The sequence below is a fragment of the Hyaena hyaena genome, unplaced genomic scaffold (genome assembly GCF_003009895.1).
Source record: "Hyaena hyaena isolate Hyena2069 unplaced genomic scaffold, ASM300989v1 scaffold_225, whole genome shotgun sequence".
Taxonomy (NCBI): Eukaryota; Metazoa; Chordata; class Mammalia; order Carnivora; family Hyaenidae; genus Hyaena; species Hyaena hyaena.
Genome location: NW_024080857.1, coordinates 1,063,933 through 1,086,949, shown reverse-complemented (window position 1 = coordinate 1,086,949; position 23,017 = coordinate 1,063,933). Strand labels below are relative to the sequence as shown.

General features: G+C 38.0%; 1 protein-coding gene across 2 annotated transcripts in view; it reads right to left on the bottom strand.

The window, feature by feature from the left end:
- The window catches only part of ALCAM (activated leukocyte cell adhesion molecule), a 204,410-nt gene extending 181,659 nt beyond the window's left edge, over positions 1-22,751 (bottom strand). For both annotated transcript variants that reach the window (XM_039243217.1, XM_039243219.1), the window contains exon 1: positions 22,144-22,751. In XM_039243217.1, the coding sequence (XP_039099148.1) occupies positions 22,144-22,216 (73 nt within the window). In that variant the 5' untranslated portion in view covers positions 22,217-22,751. The remainder of the gene's footprint in view (positions 1-22,143) is intronic.
- Positions 22,752-23,017: the final 266 nt, after the last annotated feature.

Sequence of the window (23,017 nt, the reverse complement as noted above, 5' to 3'; positions counted from 1 at the left end):
AGGGGAGTTCTATTGTTAATTTTTTGAGGAACCTCCATACTGTTTTCCAGAGGGGTTGTACCAGCTTACATTCCCACCAGCAGTGTAGGAGGGTGCCCGTTTCTCCACATCCTCGTGTATGGCAGTTAATCTTAAATTTAAAAGAAAAATCACTTTCCAAACTAAATAAATGTTCCTGACAATGAATGCATGAGTTCTAGAAGTACATAGAGCTGTGTAGTTTTAAGTATACTCAATGTAACTCTGAAATAATGTGGGAAGTACTTTGTGGAATATGTATTATGTCTTGCATTTTCTTACAAGCAATAATAATTGTTTTTTAAGTTTTTACTAAAATTCCAATTAGCTAACATACAGTATAATATTAATTTCAGGTGTACAATAGTGATTCAATACTCCATACAACAACCAGAGCTCATCACAAAAAGTACACTCCTTAATCCCAAATACCTATTTAACCCATCCCTTCATCTACCTCCCTTCTGGTAACTATCCACTTGTTCTCCACAGGAGAGAACAAAGGAGAGAAAAAAAATGCAATCTTTTAACATTTATTTATTTTTGAAAGAGAGAGTGCGAGCAGAGGAGGAGCAGAGAGAAAAGACACAGAATCTGAAGGAGGCTCCAGGCTCTGAGCTATCTGAGCACACCCTGATGCAGGGCTAAACCCACGAACTCTGAGATCATGACCTGAGCCTAAGTCAGACACTTAACTGACTTAGCCAGCCAGGAGCCCCAAAGTGATATTTTTTTTTTAAATCCTCTAGGACAAAGGTTGGCTTTTATAAAATCTGCCTAGGTTGAAGGAGTCAAAGAAAATCTCTGAGGTCTTAGTAAATGTAAATAGCAGCAAAGAAGCCGAAAATGTTCTATGGGCTTCTTGAAGATGAAATCAGGCATTTAGGAAAAGCCTAGGCATCTGTGAGAGCAGTGGCTTCCTGACCATGACAGTGTGTTCAGCAACAGAAACCTAGAAGGTTTCAAGATGTCTACGCTTCCCCATCCTCACATATCCAGCTTAAGTACTGACATCTCAAACAGAGACATATTTAGGTAGCGAGTCCTGTGTTGTGGGCACACATGTTGAAGGAGAAGGAGAACTAAGCACAATCAACCTCTGCCCCAAACTACTCTGTACTTTCCTAGTGAGTTCAATTATCTAAGGATTACTTTTAATTCTTTCAGTTTTAGGTGTTTCACAGGCTGTCACCACAGCTGGTGAAAGTGCCATGGCACCCGGGCCACTGATGTGGCATTCTTGGGGAAATGGGCTTAGAACTGTCCTGTGAAAACACACAAAGCCTTTTTGTTTGCTCCTGTAGCTGCTGGATTACTATTGCAATTTGAGGGGATTCATAGTGCCCTTCATAAAGTATTCATCCCAGCTCATAAATTTAAAGCACTTTTACTTAAACAGGCCTAGTTTCAATGCTTGACAATGAGGTCAGTTTAAACACTCTGGAATTATTGATTAATTACAGGCAGGTGTTGATTATATTTTTAAATTTAAAACAAACAACAACAGTAAAAACTTTCACTCCCTGTCTTAATTATACTGTCTTATTCTTTCAGTTGTTTCTTTTAAAACATGTTTACATATATTTAAAAGTCTAATCTCTTTTAAATTAGCTCTCAACTAGCTATAAACTAAGTCTCAGATACAAAGGAGGACATAGAAATCAGAACAGTTTGGATTTCTAAATGCCAGAATACAATCTAAAGTAAGATACCATTACTTGGACCCCCAGAATCTATTTATAGTTTTCTAAGTTTATTTGTTTATTTTCAGAGTGAGAGAGAGAGAGAGACAGAGACAGAGACAGAGAGAAAGGGAAAGAGCATGATAGTTGGGGGGGGGGGGTTGCAGGGTAGAGAAAGAAGATGAGAGAGAGAATCCTAGGGAGGCTCTGCGCTGTCAGCTGATGCACGCTTGAGCCCATGAACATTGAGATCATGACCTGAGCAGAAACGAAGACTCGGATGCTTGCTGACTGACTTACCCAGGTGCCCCTGGACCACCAGAATCTAGAAGAATCATTTTATGAGTGATCTTTATGAAAAATGCCAGAGTTAATAGCTATCAGGAGATGGTGGCCAATTGGTGTCTTTTTAAATCAGATGTGTTATAAACATGTTTTTATGAATTTGTACTCAAAAAGAATCAACCTTGATGTTGCAGAGATTTCTAGGAGGGTTAAGTCTGTCTCACAGAATTTAACTTTGTTAAATTCCTCTTGTGAACCTCTAATGAAAAGATCTAATATTCTTCCACTTCTCTAAGCAATCCTTAAATTAGAATAAGAAACACATTTTACTTATAGATATCTATGCCTTGAAATGTTTTACGATTGAGAAAAATAGCTTAGCAAAACAGAAAGCCACATAATTTTTCTACATTCTGTGTAGTAATGTTATATCCTTGAAAACTTCCCAGGCCTTTAGCATCCATTTATGAGGTACTAAGTATCCAATATACTAGGCAAAAAATAATAATACAATTTATTATTAGCCACTTCCTCAAATTTAAAATTACCTATATTAAGGTAAGTTTAAAATTAAAAGTTGGATAAAGTCCAAATCACGCAGAAATCTTACATGCATACTCATAGAAATGAATAGTTGGTGTCTTTTGTTCTATTGTTGTATTTTTATTTATAATGCAGAAATATAGTTCTAGAAGATGCCAGAAATTAAATAATCATAAATCTGGATAATATGTTTCATCTGTGTAATATTTTCATATGATATATTTTATTTGCAGACATAGATACAACAATGTTTCTTACGCAGTGGTTCTCTGAGTATCTCCAATTAGACATCAGATTAAACAATGTTAAACAAGTTTCTTTACATCAGAAATTAGCAAAGCTTATTTGTACTGTGAATTCCAACAGTAAGTATAAATATACACCATTCCACAAGTGAATTTGGTCATGTGCTCATTATTGGGATCACAAGAATTTTGGAAACATTTCTCTGGGACTACTATGTCACCAGCTGCTAAAATAACCCATTCCATTAAACATGGTTCAACAACCTTTGGTGTTAAAAAATTATTACTGATACAAAATTTAAATTCCTTTCATTGTATGTTTTCTTCTCATACTCACTAGCTTGACATCACAGGTGTAAATCTGTTAACTATATGTTTGAGCAATCTTTCACAAGTCACCAAACAGGCTTATAATTTTACATTTTCAAATCACTTCAAAACACCAATCAGCAAGCACACTCTACAATCTCATCCTAAATGTGATTTAAACTTAAATATGGACTGATGTTTCCTTAAATGCTAATAAACATGAAGGATCATTTTAATTCCAGTATGTTTGTAGGCTTACTAGAATAAACTGAAAAACTTTCATGTGCCAAAGGAAAGAAAAGCATGAAACATATAAAATTGAGTAAAATTTGTATTCTAAAATTTCATAATCATGGATAGCACTATATATGATTAAATATCCTAATTTCTTAATTCAAAATAAGTAAATTACTACTTGGGAAGCATGTATCTTCTACAGTTTTGGTAGTAACATCATTGTTACCATTATCTTCACCCTGGTAGTTTATTTAAAAATAATACACACATTATAAATACACATGTCATAAAAAGAGTGATCTGGTTTAAAAACAGTATGTAGTTTGGGGGGCACCTGGGTGGCTCAGGAGGTTAAGCATATGACTTTGGCTCAGGTCATGATCTCATGGTTCGTGAGCTCGAGCCCCACGTCGGATTCTGTGCTGGTGGTGTAGAGCCCACTTGGGATTCTCTCTCTCTCCTTTTTCTCTCTCTCTGCCCCTTCCCCACCTGTTCTCTAAATAATAAATAAATAAATAAATAAATAAATAAATAAATAAATAACCTTTATAAAAATAGCATTAAGTTTTTAAAAACGGTTCCTTCCTATATCCTATCCTCAGTTCCTCCTTTCACAGATAGCCATACTAAAGGTTCTTGTATATTTTTCAGGAGAAAATATCAATGTATACCCAGGCATGTTTAATGATTATGTCTGTTTAAATACATTTTCATGCAAATGAGCACACTATACACATTTTTCTTTTACCCCTTTCTTCTTACAATTCAACTTTGTATTTTTAATAAATAAGAATAGGGAAAACTGTAGTGGGATAATTTTCTACTGTACTTGGAAATTTTTTCATCTTTTCTATTACATTTGAAATGTGTCATATTTGAACTTTCTCTTGGAAGGTACAATACATTAAATGTTCAGTTTAAGATGTTGACAATAATGGCAATATGAATAACAATAGTTAACATTTCCAAAGCCTGTTACTTGTCATTCATTTTGCTAATCACTTAACAAAGATTATCTTAGTTCTTTCAACAAACTTCTGGTATAATTACCATTATTCCCTTCATTTTACAGATAAGGAAACTGACATAGAGACATTACATAACTTGCACACTTAAGTAACTTATTTCAGTTATTCGTCTTCCTCTATTCTTTCACAAAATCTTTAATATAGCCATTCAGTTCATAGTCTCTAAATCTTGACTATAAAGTCTCAGGGCCTTGAGCCCTCAAAAGCGAAAGATCCACAGGATGTGGTTAGATCCATTTGGAATCCAATTACTAAGTTCAAAATATGTCCATTTTATACTTTAAAAGAAAAAGAAAGAAAAGATTGATTTCTCAAACTAAAACAGGTTATCCTAGAATATTTTTATAGTTAAGTATTAAACTAAGGTTTAGATCCAACATCCCAACACTCAAATGGTCATAGAACATTTGAACCAAGTAAGTTACATTGATTCCTATTACTTTACAGATAAGAAAAATGAAACACTTATCAACACATTTATTATCCTCTCATACTCATCTCTAAATTGAAAGAGACATCAGAAAATCTGACTAGAGTATGGAATACATATAAAATATCCCAGACTAACAAGTGGCTGTAACTTATTAATGGTATCAGAGCAATTTCTGAGTCTTGTCCAAAGGTAGCAAATTCAAAGTCAAGGATTTTTCCTTCAGCAGTTGAGTCCTATTTGTCATTATTGTTACGGGACAGTGGTCTATGGAGACAGGAACTCTAGGATCAATGTTCTCATCACAGCTATTAATTCTCTTCTCCCCTTCCTTCTTGACCTTAACCCTTCCTTCCTCACAGAACCTGTATTCTATAATAGTTTTATTGTTTTCCTCTTGAACCAAATCCAACTTCTCTATATCTGTTTATTTAAAGTAGGGAGACTAAAATGAAATATAATACTGTAGTTTCATGAAGTTTGTTCAGTGTGGAGTAAAGTAGAAGTTGTATCCCTCTTTGCCTATCATAATTTTACACTCTGTTAACACTTGCCTACATTGTATTTATTTCTATGGCTCAATTATTTCATTAATGGACCACTGTGACTGGGAATCTCAATCTGGAAAATGTTACATGGCTACCTCTTAATTGAGCATACTTATGAGAACAAAAGAAGTATCAATCATACAAAAAGATACAATGCAAAGATCATTTTTAGTTGGCAGTGGAATAAAATCACACAATACTCATAATCACATGGAAGGACGCCCACTCTGTTCTAGCCTAATGTCGTCATTGAATAAGCAAAGACACAGAAAACAGAATTAAGAAGTGACTAACCAAAATCTCAGGGCTGTTGAAAAAGGCAGAACTGAAACATAGGGCCGATATTCCCTCTTCAGTCACCCGCCTCCTCAGTGATCACTGGCATTCAGGCCTCACTGAGAAGGAAAGCTCATGAAGGAAACCTGGTCCTGGTTACTGCTATTGATTCATCAATAATGAACCAGCACTCAGTATTAAATGTTTTCTAGTTTAATCATAAAATAATAAAGATAGTGGAGTATATGGACTGTTTGAATGGAGCTTGTTTTCTTAAGGTATTTTTCATTTTACTTTGTTATTTGTGAAGCAACTATATTCAACAATGTAGTTACGTGGTTAAAAAGTCCTCACTGGTTACGTTGTGACAATCAATGTTTATTTTTTAAAAGTTATTAGTGCATTTTGTACCTAGCAACATCTAAACAGAAAAAGCTAATAGATTGTGCAATATTTCCAGAAGGCAAAGTAAATAACCGACAGAAAAGTAAAGTAAAAGATGATCTTATGCTTGAAGTGTTTCTGGGTTTTGTTTGATAGTTTCTTGGGTTTTTTTTTTTTCTTTTTGTAGGTGGGAAGGATTATTTTACTTTTATTTCCGTCTGCCATTCCTATAGCAAACTCATTTGAAAGCTCAGCCTGTTTGACTACTAATACTGCTGTTGAAATGTAATTACTCCTCTGTTATTCTATTTCTCTTATGGAGAAATCCTTTAATTTTGATTTAAAAAATGAGCCAGTATAAAAAGAGCCAGTTTGAAATATCATTAACACTTAATATGATATTAACCAGACTAAGATGGAAACTATTGGGAAAATCATGTTTACTGGGTGACTTGCTCATAGAACCTTTGATATTTTCACACTGAAGGATTAAGTTCACAAGAATAGTATTCTAAACAATGGAGACTGTGCTTGAAGAAGGAATAAAAATAATACTAATCATTCAGTAATTCCTGGACTAGAGCTTTGTTAGTCCAAGCAGGCATGCTTCTCATATATGTGCCTAACTGGATAGAAAACATAACAAACCTTTCCACATGAATTTAATTTTTTAAGGAAGAAAATCCACAACTTACTAAGAAAGCAAGTAAATATAAATATAAACTGTATATATTGACTTCAATATGATAGCAGGTCAAGTCTAAGCTGTCAGGAAACAGTCAATAACGAGGAGTAGGGGACATGGGGAAAGGGGTAATAAGGTAGAGTGTGAGCGAATGTCTTGCAAAATCTAAGGATGAGGAGTAATGCTCATAGCCAATGAAAATGGATTTCATTGGGCTCTATTTGTGAATAAACCAAGGAAAAAACCTGTAACTACGACCAAATCTCCAGTTTATGCTGCCCTTGAATAGTTCTCAGCTGGCCCACGCATGAAGCATTGTGCAGTTGATTCCAAACAGATATACAGGCACCTGTTCGAACCAGACATCTCACTGGCTCATTTTTGTCTTCCTAATTCTGCTTTTCTAACATCCTTTTTTTGTTCCTTCAAATTTGTTCACTCATCAGACTTTCCTTTCTAGAATTTGAGTAATCACCCATTTATCTTTCTCTTATACTCATTTCTCTAATTTTAACTTCCTCTACAAACTTGAGAAGTAAAGTCTTTATTCTAGCCCTAGCCACACTCTTTGGGTAAAGGGAAGGAGAGGCTCAATGCTCAAGTTTACCCCAGGAACACTGGGTTTAGAGTAGATCACTCAAGAGTATATTAATAATATATGCTCCATCCATCTGTGGGGGAGTTTGAAAAACAATGTCTTACTATACTCTCATTGGCTCAGCCATGGACCTGTATAGACAAGCCTTCAGCTTTCCCCCACAGATCTGAGTATATGCCAGATATATGCTCAGTTGGAAACTAATATGTATGCTGTATATTTACCTAATTGTATTATTAAATGAGATTCCCTAGCATTACTTATTTAACTTTAGTTTACCTCTAGAATTTTAGCAAACTGATGCCATTCAGATACCTACACTTGGATAAAGAACCATGAATTCACACATTGTCAAATTTGAAAAGCACTGCTAAATTTGGCCAATAATTCTCAGGACTTCAAGAGAGCTTTGCATCAGAATTTCTCTGTAAGAAGTTTCTGGATAGCCCTTGTTCTTCTCTCTTCAAGAGAAGAAATTAAGTGATTGTTACTAACAGGAGAGATTCAAATTTGGAATTACTAGAATGTATTATCAACTAGGCGTCTCAGCAAGGCAGAAAAGTTGTTTTATAGTATAATGCTACTGGTCCACGTATATAATGTGGCAGTATCTTTTTTTTTTTTTTTTAAGTAGCAATTGTCCTTTCATGCTTATTTCCAGGTCTTATCTTTCTCTTGTCTCTGTAAAGAGGTCCTCTCATTCCTTCCTCTTCCTCCCTCAGCAGGACAAGCTGTCCTCTTAAATATCTCTTGTCCTCTCCAGTTATAGAATACTCACTATTCCTATGATCACATTCTTTATCATAAAACTGTCCAAGTTTTGTGATAGCTGTCCAGGTTCCCAGCACCATTTGTTGAAGAGACTATCTTTTTTTACCATTGTATATTCTTGCCTCCTTTGTTGTAGATTAATTGGCCATATGTACACGGGTTTATTTCTGGGCTCTGTATTCGGTTCTATTGATCTACATTTTTGTGTTAATACCAGAATGCTTTGATTGCTATAGTTTGTAGTGTATCTTAAAATCTGGGATTATGATACCTCAAGTTTTGTTCTTCTTTCTCAAGATTGCTTTGGCTATTCAGGATCTTTTGTGGTCCACAATAATTTTAGTAGTATTTGTTCTAGTTCTGTGAAAAATGTTCGTATTTTGATAGAGATTGCATTACATCTGTGGATTGCTTTGAGTGATACGGACTTACTTGCTGATTAAGTTTCTAAAAGCAATTGAAAATTTATCTCAATATAAATATTTCCTATTCATAAGTGAATATATTTTCCAATTATAAACAGGCTTCATTAATAATCAAGATTTCTAATTGTTATTAATCCATTTATTCCATGATCATATATGTGCTGGGGATATGTTACGTATCAATACACACGGAGTTGAAAAAATATTAAGAAGACATAGACCCTGCCTGTAAGATCTCAAAATCCTCAAAGGGAAGAATGACAAGAATAAATAGGAAACAAGTGAAGTGAGCTTTAAAAGTACAGAACATGAGCGCTGTAGAGAGACTGGGGAAGAATTTTTGAAGGAAATGGCATCTAAACTATGTTCTGAAGCAAAGAAATTGTTATTTGGGCAAAGAAAGGGTGATGGGAGAGGGTGTAACCATAGCATTCTTGGATTTAAAAAAGGGACAGGGAACAAGAAGGCAATGGCACATTTGGCAGTATGGTTGGAGCATGGAATTCCAACAAAGACTTGTGTTAAAAAGTGTAACTAGAACCCTAAATGCTATGCTAAGAAGTTTGTATTTTATCCTTACTCTAATGGGGAGCCACTGCATCATTTTAAGCAGAGCAGAATAGGATTCTATTCACCTTATATCATTTTGGAGGCAGAGGGAGAAGAGATTGAAGAGTTTGTTATTTGACAGTCACGCTGATGAATGAGTTTATCCATTCTGCACTGGTTAGAATAGGAAAGGGGTTAAGCCATTTGCTCAATGCCACCTGGCTCTTTGGTGGAGAGTAGAGACGTGAGTTTCAAAACCACACAATTTGGCTCTAGAAGCCACATTCTCAAACTCTAATCTATAATGGAAAGTAAGCACAATAAAACAATTACTTACTTTAAAGAATGCTTAAAATTATAAGCTACAGGCCTCAGTCCCCAGGCTACCCTCTTAGCAGTGCATCTCATTTCAATATGAAATGTTTAAAACCTGTCTCTCTGTTGGCGATTCTTAAATACACCAGAGAACTGGACCATTTCTTTAGCTGATAGCATTTTAGTAATAAATTAAGAGGTCTAATGTGTGGAACTATGAATTTTCTGCACAACTCCATAAAATAATTCCCATCTGAATAAAAACATCAAGAGGGATCATCATTTTAAATATTTCTTTCTTAATTGGACCTCCAATAAAAGTTATTGTTGACCATCTATTCAAACCTATACATATTTCTCTAAATCATGTATAATTTTGGATCTTAGAATTTTTAGGCTATAAGGATCTTAGAAATCATATGATGCAATATTTCCATGACAAAGGTGATTCTCCTAAACGGTAAATAAATTGTTGGGATAACACACAAGTGATGAATCAAATTAGATTGAGAATATAGTTGGAGTTCTTAAATCAAGGGGACATTTGGGAAAATTAAAAAGACAGAAAGATGTGAGGGCAGAATGGTTCCATGGAGAAATCTATAATCATTTGGATAAAAATCATTTGGAGAAAAATACCAGCTATTTTTCCTTTCCTATTCAAATAAATAGCTATTTTCATTTAATAGATATCACAAAAGTAGTGTCAAAAATTTAGTATTTTATCATTGGAAATAAACTTGTTCCCCTTTGATGCCCTGCTATATTAGAGTGAGTATGTTTTTCAGGGGTATAACTACTTTGATTTCTTCTAGTGACTTACTATTCAAAGGACACAGAGAATTAAAACCAAGGATTTTAAAACATATATTATTTGTAGAAGCATTTTGAATCTCATTTATAAGAGGATATTATTCAATTTTTAAAATATCATTAACATTAAAATTATAAATTCTTAATAATTTCACTATTAAATTAGACATCACCAGAAAATCAGAATAAATAGAAACACCCTACAGTGCTCATAAAAGGAAAGTAGTGGAGCTCCCTCTATTGAATTATAGTTGAGAAAATGTGCCTTGTATTTAAAATCATAATTTCATCACCAAAATGACTCCATTATATTAATAGTGTAATTTTTCTCTTTCTAAGGTCTAATATCTTTCAAATTATAGAAACATGTATACAATATAAATTTCTAAGGATAATATTGTAGATTACAAAGTCCTTATAATTTTAGAACATGTATTTTTTAATAGCTTTTGCTCCCAGGAAATCACATTTAAGATTGTAACTTTCAGGTTGTGTTTTTCTTTTGTTTTCCTTTAGTTGCTAAAACTGAAATTGCTTGACAGATACTGGGACTATGAAACATTCTAATAAGATTATGAAGTCTAACTTTGTTATGGAAACCCCCCAAAATGTACTTAGATGCAACTGAAATAGATCTTTCAATCAGAAAATGAGATATTTTCTGATATGAATAAACTGATATTATTACAATTATATGATTACTACAAAATGTGATTCATAATAATTATTATTGGTTGAGAGTCCACTGTATGTCAAGCACTGAGAATGCTATATACTCATTCCCTTATTGGAATATCCATATTAAATGAACTTGGAAATATTATTATTCTCATATTACAAATCAGAAAACAGAGACAAGAACTAGGATATCAAACTAAGGTTCTGATCTATCACCCATGCCCCTGAACTCGGATGCAATAGGATCTAGGTTATGTACTGACAGTCTGTGAAATCTGTAAGCATTGACAGTACACAAAAATTAAGCAAAGAGTTATTTTTTAAAATATCATACAGGTATAACCATAAGATCTACCATAAAATCACTATTCAGGCTGCTCAAATCCTTTCTAACTAAACGTTTTAGATCAATTCTAAAAAATGATACCTCTAAACCATACCCTGAAACTCTACTCCTTTTTTACTGTTGTATCATTTATTTTAGAAAGGAGACATACTTCTTATCAGCAAAGAGAAAAACAGCTGAGCAGATGGAGGTTTTGTTTTAATAAACAGATAGTTATTTGTCATTCTACTATGATAAGAAATTTTATTTCATTCTAAAACAGTCATTTCCTAAAGAAAATTTCTATTTGAGAACTAAATTACCATCCACTGGGCTTGGGTTGAGTAAAGGATTAATCCAACAGGGTAAATCCAAATATGTATTATGTTTTACTCTTAGATCTGATAGTAAAAGCATTATTCATATTTAGAGCCATGCCCATCTCTGTAACAATATAAAACCCATGTCTTATAGCTATCATAAGCATTTTTCTTGGAAAAGTGTCATCCCTATCACCAGACAGAGAAATTGCTTGTAGAATAAAGTATAAATGCCACAGTTGAAACATTTAAAACTAAATGCTAGGCAGAAACTGCCGTATTTATGAAATTACAGTTTGTGCATACTAATATTAACTCCATTATGGGGGCGCCTGGGTGGCTCAGTTGGTTGAGCATCCGACTTTGGCTCAGGTCATGATCTCATGGTTCACCAGTTCCAGCCCCACATCGGGCTCTGTGCTGATAGCATAGAGTCTAGAGCCTGCTTTGGATTCTGTGTCTCCCTCTCTCTCTGTCCCTCCCCAGCTCATTCTCTCTCTCTCTCTCTGTCTCTCAAAAATAAATGAAACATTTAAAAAAAACTTTTTTTAAACTCCACTATGACTATTTGTTGCCTTGTTTAAAAAATATGTCTTCATCACATACTTATTGAAAATCCTTCACAAACATAATGTTATGGTTTTTCTATAAAGAAGTTGCAATAAAAATATATTTTATTCCCTTCCATAATAGATCTAAAAATTCCAGGGTAAAATATATTTAATGGCACTGATGGACTTTTTTATAAATTTACAGAAGATGATACATTTTATCCACTAGTAAACAATTTTGATGAGCCTCTTAAAACAAACTTGTTGGAAGAATTGTTCCAAATATGACTTACTTAAAAATACGTGAAATCTGTTTAGTAAGACCTACTATACAGGGCTTACAAAATGGCATTAGTCCACCTACACAATGTAGATTATACCTACAATGAACTAACACAGATATTTGGAAATCATTTGTGTCATGTAAAACAATATCAACTATTCTTTTTAATTAAGTTTAATTAATTAATTTATGTTTTATTTATTTTTTGGGCAGGGGCATAAGGAGAGAGGGGGTACAGAAGATCCAAAGTAGGCTCTGTGCTGACAGGCTGACAACAGTGAGTCTGATGTAGGGCTCAAACTCATGAATCTTGAGTTCATGACTGAAGCTGAAGTTGAACACTCAACCGACTGAGCCACGCAGGTGCCCCAATATCAACTTTCTTAAGGTTCACATGTTGTCTGTTAATCCACCGCTTTAGTTCATCCTACCCTATAGAGTATGAATCTTTCAAAATGAAAGAAAATATGACTTACATAGTTTATGTTCTAAAAGCCATATTTGGAAAGCCATGTGGAAAGAGCAATGGTAATAATTTAAATAAATGCACTTCTTTCACCTAATTTTGGTCCCAACACATGCATCATAAAGCTAAGCACCCATCTATCTATAGCTTTTGCCTCACATGTGAGCATGTGCATGTCTATTACCTCTATAATTCTCACTTTTTCCACAGCTTTAAATAAATAAGGAATCAACCTATTATCCTGTTTTCTTTTAAGTTATACTTTCCCCATAACTCTGTACTATTAATATGAGGAATATTAATAGTATTAGTATAATCTCAACAGTCTTGTTGAGATTTTAAAGATACATACTCTTCTTTAATTGAGAAATAACTGACACATAACACTGTATTATTTTGGTGTATAACATAGTGATATAATGTATGTGTATATTGCAAAATGATTATCACAAGTTTAGTTAATATCCCATCAACACACACAGTTAACAATTTTTTTCTTTTGATTTGAAATTTTAAGATGTGTTCCCTTAGCAGCTTCCAAATATATATAATACAGTATATACTCTTTGAACTGTAATTTTAGAATTTCTTTCTAAATGAATGCACATATTCTTTGACTCAGCAATTTCACATCCAGGACATTTCCTACCAACGTAATGGTGCATATGAATAAGAACATGTATTGGGAAGTTCACTATAGTCAAGTTTATAACAAAAAAGACTGGAAACAGTCTACATTTCCAAGAACTGGGAAAATGATTAAAATAATTATGGTGTATACAATAAAATCCAATATATCTTTAAAAATGAGGTAGAGCTATATATGCTAACATGGGATAATCTCTTAATCTCCAAAATGTGCTGTTAAGAAAAAAGGAAAGGTACAAAATGATATGTATAGTGTGTTCCCACTTGATTTTTTTTAAAGGGAGAAAGTAAATATGTAAATATTTACCTGTATGTGAATATTTGAATAAGATCAAATAGATCCTCTTTAAACCCTGCAACTGGTGAGTAAATTAGAGAAATTACAGGAACAAATTCCTGGTGACCTCCAGGAGTTAGAAGCCATGTTCCTTCCCATGTCGGCATCTTAACTCATGCTATTCTCTCAGCCCATATCTTCTGCTTAATTATTCCTCAGTATACGCCTCAGATCACCTCCTGAAAGAATCTTTCCAACTTGTTCCTAAAGCACAGGCCACATCTGGCCACTCTGATGTAAAATGTTCTTTATTCATCCTTGTAGTACTTAGCAAAACTTCTAGAAAATTATATAATTAGTTGATTGATGTCTATTTCCCAGAAAGAACATAATTTCTTGGAATGATAAGACCTTGACTGTCTAGTAAGTAGTTTGTTGCAGTATCCTCAGCACCAAGCACAATATTTTGCACATTTGAGCACTGAATATTTATTGAATGCTGTTTATAAATGCTGAATGGTCGATTTCCATGAGTTTGCTTTAATTTTTATTTTAATTATAGTTAGTTAACATACACTCTAATATTAGTTTCAGGTTAATTTATATGAGTTTTAATCTTGGATTGGCCAACACTGTGACACTTAGGCAAGTACCTAAGTAATTTTATGGTCCTGTATAGCTCCAAACCTTGAATCTATGAGTTTAGGCGTAAATGAAACTGAGAACATTGTTGTCTCAAAAAACTGGCTAATTTGCTATTGAATTTTACATAATCTTTTCACCTGTGGCTTCATCTATCTCAGCTGTCAAATAAGGAAAGTAACCAGGAGTTCTTTTGTGGCTTAGTTGGTTAAGAACCCAACTCTTAATTTCAGCTCAAGTCTCAAGGTAGTGAAATCAAGCCCAGAGTCTTGTGTTGGGTTCCATGATACATAGGGCCTGTTTAAGATTCTCTCTCCCTCTGCCCCTCCCCCTCCTGCACATAGGCACTTGCTCTCTTTCTCCCAAAACAAAACAAAAAAACCCAAAAAACAAAAAGACAACTGAACGAGATGAATACAAAATGAATATCTAAGGACCTAAGGTAATTTCCCATTTTTTTCAATAATCCCTCTTCTGTCACATTTTACTTTTGACCATGATTTGCATTCCTTTAACCCTTCAAAATTGTGCATGCTCTCTCCCTCTACCTCCCTCTCTTTCTCCCTCTTCTCCTCTCTCTCTCTCTCTCTCTCTCTCACACACACACACACACACACACACACACACACACACTTAACTTTCCATAATTTTATTCCAGGGAAAGATAAGGGTTCAGCCATAGGAAAAAGTGCTTTTCTTGACGCTGCTTGAACTTCTTTAATGTCATATTTCTTGCCAAAGGACCTAGAAGAGGAAGGTGTAAACTATGAATATGGGTTTACTAGGATACTAGCTGCTGTCACATCCCCCGTTGGTTGACTGATGGCAAAAATGGTACTAATCCTCTCTCCTGATCTTTATGCATACTGTTTGCCAAGTGTTTTTATCTCCTTCCATTCAATAAGAGATGATTTCCACTACCACCACCACCACTCCCCCTTGAATTTGAGCTGGGCTTGGGACTTGTCCTCACCAACTGAATGTGGCAAAAGTGATGGTTGGCCAGAAGGAGACTTGCAGATTTCTGCTTCCTCCCAGAACCCTGCTTCCATCAAGAGAACAAGTCTAGGGAAGCATTAGAGAATGAAAGACCATGGAGAAGAGTTAATTTTCCCTGACTTCCAAATACCAACTCCCAAAAGCAAGTTACCTAGGCTGACCCACAGCAGATTACAGTAAAATGAAGATATCTAACTAAAATCAGAAAAGCACTCAGCTGTCCACTCTAAATTGCCAGTCTGAAGAATAATGAACTGCATTAAAATGGGTGCTGTTTAAACCACTATGTTTTGGAGTGCTCTATTATACGGCATAATTAATTGATATACTATGGTTCAAAATTTTAATAAGTGTAGCTACATGTGTTTTTATGTTTTCCTGACTAGGAACTAGGTAAATTTCATACCAATAAACTTCCCAACTAATTAGAGGAAATACTCGGGTATGTGCTGGCAAGAGTTTTAGCCACAATGACCAATGCCATCTCCCTTCATTCTGTTGCATCAACAAGGACAAAACTATGGCATCCTTTACTTTGTGTGCTTAGACAGTATTCTCTCACCTTTCCTATCTCCATTCCTTTTGGGGTTTTCTGAGTACCAACCTGAGACACTTAGATATACATGAACCAAAGAACACATGGGTGTCTAATTAGGAAGTCAGTCTTGGCCCCAAATGTCCTAGCCATATCGCTGGCTGCCCCAAGTCAGCTCACCATTTAAAACCGATATAACTGTACCTTACACATACAAAAAGACTTAAGAGATTCTTTCAATTCTATAGACATCCTTGGCAATTATTTTTATATCCAAACTGATAGTGGAGCTACCGAGAAACCTCATAGAAGAACAGAAAGGGAATGGTGCAAATGGCTGAGAAAGGATTCCAGGATCAGACTGAAATAGGCCTTCCCTAGAAACAAAGTATAGCTCCCAGGTGAATTCCAAACCCTATTATTCTCTTGGTATCTCAGGTCAATTTGATTTCCATTCCAAACCATGGATCCTTAATGTTTTATACCCACTACAAAATTCTGAGATTCAGGGTTATAACATTATATCTCTCCTACACTTGACACTATAGGGACATGTGGTCTCTTGTTGATATTTCACTGTAACTTATAAATAAAAAAGATTAGAAATATGTACTTCATCAGGATGAGAGTACTTACAGTTAAGTAGTCTAAGATAGACATATAACAGGTAAGTCATTAATAGTCACAGTGACCATATAATTTGTCATCCAAACTGTACTTCTAAAGGTGAAATAAGGTACCATTAATAATTGATCCAGGACATCAGGATAAACCAGGACTGTTGTGGATACACCAGGATGTATGGCTCACAGAGTAATAAAGGAGAGAGTTGGGGGGGGGGGGGGAGGCTAACAAGCCAGAGAAGCTGGACAGCATTCTGATTTCTGATTAATCTATTCTCCCACAGTTTAGTTTCCTTATGTGGCAATACTATGAATTCTTAAAAGATCAGACACAGGCAGGCATGTTCATTGAAATACTTCAACTCAAAGTTGAATTAGGTAATCCTTTGATTAGAAACTATTTTTGATTGGACAGATTTCCCCTTGAATGGACTGGATAAATAAGAGAGTAAGCACTAAAAGCTAATTTCATCCTTGGAAAATATACTACAGTAATGGACTATGACAACAGGTTACCATAAAACAATTACCGAATACCATAGCACATTTGGAACTAGTCCTAGCCGAAATATATGATATTACATCTAGTAAGAAGGTGAAGGGAAGCATATAAATCTTGTTATTTAAACAGAGAAATTAGCTGAATGGAAATATACATAACTCCAAATATATAATACTTTGCACACTATAAGGACGCTTGTAATAACTGTAGGATTTAACCTTATCAAATAGCGTATAGTATCCTCTTCTTAAATATAAAACATATATTTTAGTCTTGACTTTATACTCCATAGGGGAAATTCTATGTTTAAAAAAAAGTTTAAAAAACTTTTTTAGTTTAAAAAAAAAGTAATGAGAAATTCATATAAACATTTTCCAGTCTTTTTTCATTTCTTATTGAAAATAAAACGAGATCTGATATCCAAGAGTAAATACATAAATGAATATTAAGTCATCACCCACCACTCTTAAGGAAACTTTAATATTCCAGTGACTTAGCTCATATCTTACTATGCCACATACATTCATGTGTAAGAAATGAAATGGGCCTTTGTGAAAACCTAACAAAGGAAGAATAAAATTGACAATTTGAGAAAAGTTAAATTCAAGTTTCTGTATATACAGACTATTTTATCACAGTTGCACCTATGTTGCATTCCTGCATATTTGGGATATACATATATGTGTCTGCCTGAGTTAACAGCTTCAGAGATGTGAACTCTTTGCTGATGTTTTATGCTAAATAAATGGCCAGAAGAGAAAGAAGTGTGTTTGTGTTAAGAATATAAGACAAGGCAATTATAAAGTATCTAAGATATTGTATGACAAAATACTATCTTCTTACACCAAGTAATGCTAACAACTTAGTGATCAATTTTACAAAGGCCTATGTTTAGTGACATGAAAACCTGAGAAAAAGGAGAAAAAAGAAACAAAAAGAGATCATTTTGCCTGATTTTTTAAAAAATGGTGTATGGGTTGCCTGGGTGGCTCAGTTGGTTAAGTGTCCCCCTCTGGATTTCTGCTCAGGTCGTGATCTCACAGTGGTGAGACAGCCCCACGTGGGGTCTCCCATCAGCATGGAGCCTGCTTAAGATTCTCTCCCTCCATCTCTCTCTGTCTCTTCCCCTCCCTTAAAATAAAAAATAAAAAATCAAGTTTTAAAATGGTCAAAGTGATTATTAAATGTTACAAATTAAAGAGTGCTTTTCTGTTAATAACATAATGTGTCATATAGCATGTTATTATAATACAGCATGCTTTCGTTGAAAAATTCAAATGCTGAGCAAGGGGATTACTAATCTCACCAAAATCAGAACCATGCATTATAAAGACAGAAAATTTTACAGATGGGAGATAAGAAAGAGGATGAAAATAGCTTTCCCAAAGTCAGAACGTTCCTATATGGCATAACTGAAAACTGAACACATGAGTGCTGACTCTAATAAAAAAATAATTTCTGGTAACAAGACTATTAAAGTAGATTTTTATTGATTTTCTTCTTTTTAATAAGTTAACAGCAAACAAGTATCCTCTTTCAAAATTCCATTTAAAAAGATAAGCTAAATTGAATTTTCCAAAAAGCCAAAGTTTGAAATTGTGTCATGAAAATATTTTGGATTTCTATAGATTTTAAAACTATAGCATCACTATTTTCTATTTCTTTCTATATCGCACTTAAAACTACCTTGCAAATCAATTATCTTGTTTAGGAGCATCTTAAGGATGTACATATAAGGCTTTGTCACTGGAACATATTAGCATCAACGATCACTTCCATTTCATTCTAGGAACCACATATGCAGTTTACATAGAGGCAGTCTTCCAGGATGGATGGGTTACACTAATGGGGTTTTCTGAGGCCTAAAAAGCTCTCTTTTTCCCAGGATAGTAGAAGACTAAATCCTCTCTATCACACTTTTTGTTTTTTTAATAGCCCTCTTCAGGCCTGGAGGAGTAAGCACAAGGTATTATACTGGGTTTATACAAGTTGGTAAAGAGATGGAAATTTTGCAATTGGGTTCCACTGACATTTTCTAGTAATACAATTTATATGAACTGTATCCATTCGGTCTGTGTGAAAGCATTAGAAAATACAATTGGATAATGACTCTGCCTTTACCAAATCACCATTTTACCTTAAGTCAAACAGTTCTGAGCTAAAGAGATCCCAGACAGTAGATACTTAGTCCACTGTTTTACTTACATATGAAAGAGCTGAAGCCCAAATATGTGAAATAAGTTGCTCAAGTGCCCAAAAGTGAATGATGCTGAGCCAAGCTTAGAAAAGCAGTTTACTGAAAATAGTATCCTATTAAGTTGTAAATTGCCATTGGATTAAATAAATCATCAAGGAAAAAGCAATATTTACTGGCTACTAAGCAGTTTGCCATTTTTAAATTAATAAATTTGAATAGTCCCACATCAGGCAGTCTGCAAGGACATTATTTGAGTTGATGGTTTCCCCAAGGCCTACTGAGATAAACAATGCATTGAGAACCTAATATCCCACTATGGGGGAAGGGTGTGGCTTGAAGTGTGCTTATCTCTGGGAATTAACCTTGTATCAGTGAGAAATTAAGAAAAATTCCTGAGAGGGGTGCACACCAATGATCCAAGAGACGAAAGGGTTAACTGCACCTCCTCATAAATAATCAAGGAAAGCATTTTTTAAAGCAATACAAAATGTCACCACAGGCTGACGCTCTTTCTACAAGGATAATGAGTTTCTTCCTCCTTCGGATGTTCAGCCCTTACTTCATTGCCTTCATCTTTGAATTCAGTTTCTGTGGTTCATGCATATTGTCCCCCTCCCTTTAAAACAGGTGACATGCCATGCCCAGAACACATCGATGACTATGTAGCGACTACAGACCAAAAGACCTGCAGGAGCAGATCCACAGGCTCGATTTTTGGTTCTCTAGGTCTCACCACACACTCCTAAAAGTGCTCCGACATGAAGGGCTGCAGGCGGGTAAGTCGGTTGGTCTCTGATTAAGCCAGCCATTGGCACCGTATCCCCAAAGGGCGCAGCTCTGCAGAGGGCTCCGAGGGAGGCGCACTTGCCTTCCAGGACTTGCGTCCTGAGTCTGGACGAGGCACTTTTAGTGCTTCAAACCTTTCTTTTCAAACACCCTGACACCGCACCGAGAATTCTGCGCATATGCCAACCCGATAAATTCAAGGAAACCACTGATCTGACGATCTGAGGTTTCTGACGCTCAGATCCGCGGAGGTTTGGCGGCACGGCGAGAATTCATCCAGCTCCCCGAAAGCGCGCAGCCGGGAACGCGCTGTCAACGCGAGCTTGGGGCGCCAAAAGAATCCCCGAGAAGGAAGTCTGAAAGCGGAACCGCTCCCCTTTGAGCAGTTAAATGTGAGGAAAAACCTGGCCTCTGAGTGGCCCAACTGAAAACAGACCCCGGAGCCACCGCACGGAAAAGGAAGCCGGGCGTGTGCGTGTGCTCCCGGGGAACCGGTGTGGTCAGACAGCACTCTCAAAGTGGGGAGAGGGTTAAACTGAAAACCAAGCGGGGAGGGCGGGCGTCTGCGTTTTACAAACTACCTCACCCTAGTCAATCCTCCCCTCCCCTCGGCTCCAGAGTGAGTGCCCTTCCTTCTCACATCGGACGATGGGATCAGGACAAAGTGAATCCACAACGTGCCCAAGTCAAGCAAGCGGCTCTCCCCTTCCCACCTCCCGGGGGTGCTTACACTACCCCACCTGCTTCAAATCCGGTGCAACTCGCGTTTCACACGCCCCGCCCCAGAGCCAGAGATTTGTCACAGCTGCCTCTTCCTCCAGCCTCAGAACTGCAGGTGAGCTCAGGACCTCACCCAGAAATAGAACTTTATAATAGAGCTCGAGAGAGGGCACCCCCTCCTCCGCACCACGCCGCGAGGCCGACACTACACAGCAGCCGTGCACAGACACTTGGGATCTTCTGACTCTAACCCTCAGCCGCACTGTCTCCTCTTCCTGGGAGAGACCCGAAGGCTTTCAAACCTCTTCTTCTGGCCTCAGCTTGGTAACAACTGACGGTATGCGCAGAAATTAAAGACGCGAAAAGGAAGTGAGTCTTTCTTTGCCAAAAACTAAAGAAAAGGGTAAGAGAACAAACAGAAGCCGGGAACAAAAAAAAAAGGAAGTAGGAGTTTTACTTGCAAATGTGTACGAAGGGCTGGAGATAAAACTTCAAAGGGAGAGAACAATTTCAAAAATGACTCAAGTCCTAGCGAGCAAATGAACCTGCTGCTCCATCACCTGACGGCGAACCTACAGAGTGCCTGTTAGGACCCCCTCGCGTCAGCCGACCGGTGGGTCTCAGGATGACAGCACAGGGGCCGTCCCTGGGGTAGGAAAGGGATTCCCGGCGAGAGATTTTAGTTACTGGGGGGTTTTGACTTGTTTGCTTCCGAGGCTCAGGACATAACTGAACACTGAGGTCGAATCACAGGTCCTGAAACATCCACAAGCCGCTCACTGAGGTCTCACCACCCTGGCTGCCAAGTCCAGTTCGGGCCGCGTTCTTCGCCTGGCGTCATCCTGACACTCATTACCTTCCCAGACGATGGGGGAGGGGGACTCAAACACGAATTAAGCTGCAGGAGGTCTTTCCGAAAAGGAGTGACTAAAGTCCTCCCTTTCTCTTCGACCCTTCCTATCCCTTCCTCACCTCTTACCGAGGGGGAGTTACCGAGGGATTTAACCCGAAAAAAAGTGCGGGCAGTTATTTTCTCGGAAAGCCAAGCGAAAGGAAAACTGCCCGGAGCGCAGTGACGTGGACTTTTGATATCCAAAGGCTGGAGGAACTGTCAGAGGGCGAGGGCTCGCCGCCCAGGCGGGAGCCGCAGCGGCGGGGGGACGCGGAGAGAGCCAGACGAATCCTGCCCTCGGGCCCCTGGAGCCCGAACCCCGGCAGCACCCAAAGTTCCTGGAGATTTACCCAAGGCCCCCAGTCCCTGCCCAAACTTGAGCCGGTCGGCCGGGCCCAAGCGTGCGGCACAGGTGACTGAACCCAGGGCCAGCCCGGCGCCCGCACCGCCCCCACCCGCCCGGGCGCACAGCCCCGGAGCTGCAAGGCCTGCGCCGCGGACCGAGGAAATCGCCCCCGTTCCACGCCGGCCTGGGGCTGCTCCGAGGCCCCTGCTTACCTGGCCTGAGGACAGCGGCGGAGATCAAGAGGCAGAAGACTAGACGGCAGGAGGGGCCCGCCTTCGATGCCATATTCCTCCTCCTCCTCGGGGGCCACCGGCAGAGTCCGCGCCGCAGGAGGGGGCGTCGTCCCCGGCCCCGCGCTGCCCGCGAGCTCGCAGGTCCCAACGCAGGGGGCAGCGGCTTCTCCCAGGCGCACCGCCCCCTCCGGGCTGTGGCGCTGGATCTTCGGGTCTCCGCCGCAAGCAACTTTCCACCACGCAGTGCCCCAACTCTTCCTTCCTCCCCTTCAACGCCTGCCCTTGGCCCCGGCGGCTGCTCCTCCCGGGACCGACGACCCTCTCTTCCCAGGAGACGCTTGAGTATTTCAGAAAGGTGTACGTGGTTCTTTGACGCTGGTGTGTTATTCGCCCTCTCTTGGAATAATAATAATGGTAGTGGCGGTGTGCATGAAAAGCCCGGTGCTAAGCGGCAGTCGCCGGGGTGGCCACAGGGGCGGCGAGTCTAGGCGGTCTCCTCAGGTGGCAGAGCCGTAGCGGCGAAAGCAGCGGCGACGGCAGCGGTCTCGGGGCTGCTCTGAGTGGAGGGACTGGAAGGCGTGTGTAAGCTTCCTCTCTCCTCCTCCTCCCCCCACCCCCGCCGCCCCCCTCCCTCCTCTCTCCTCTCTCCTCCCCGCTTCCCAGGACGCAGCGCCGAGCAGGTGGTTGGAGCACCGACCTGCAGCCTAGAGGCGCTGCAGGACCGAGTCGCAGGCAGAGCACGGCTCTGGAACTCCGCGGGTGAGGAGCTCGCGGGATTCGGGAGCCCTCGAGGGGGCGGGGCTGCCGGCGGCTCCGCCCCCGAGACCACGCTAGCCAATAGGAAGCAGACACA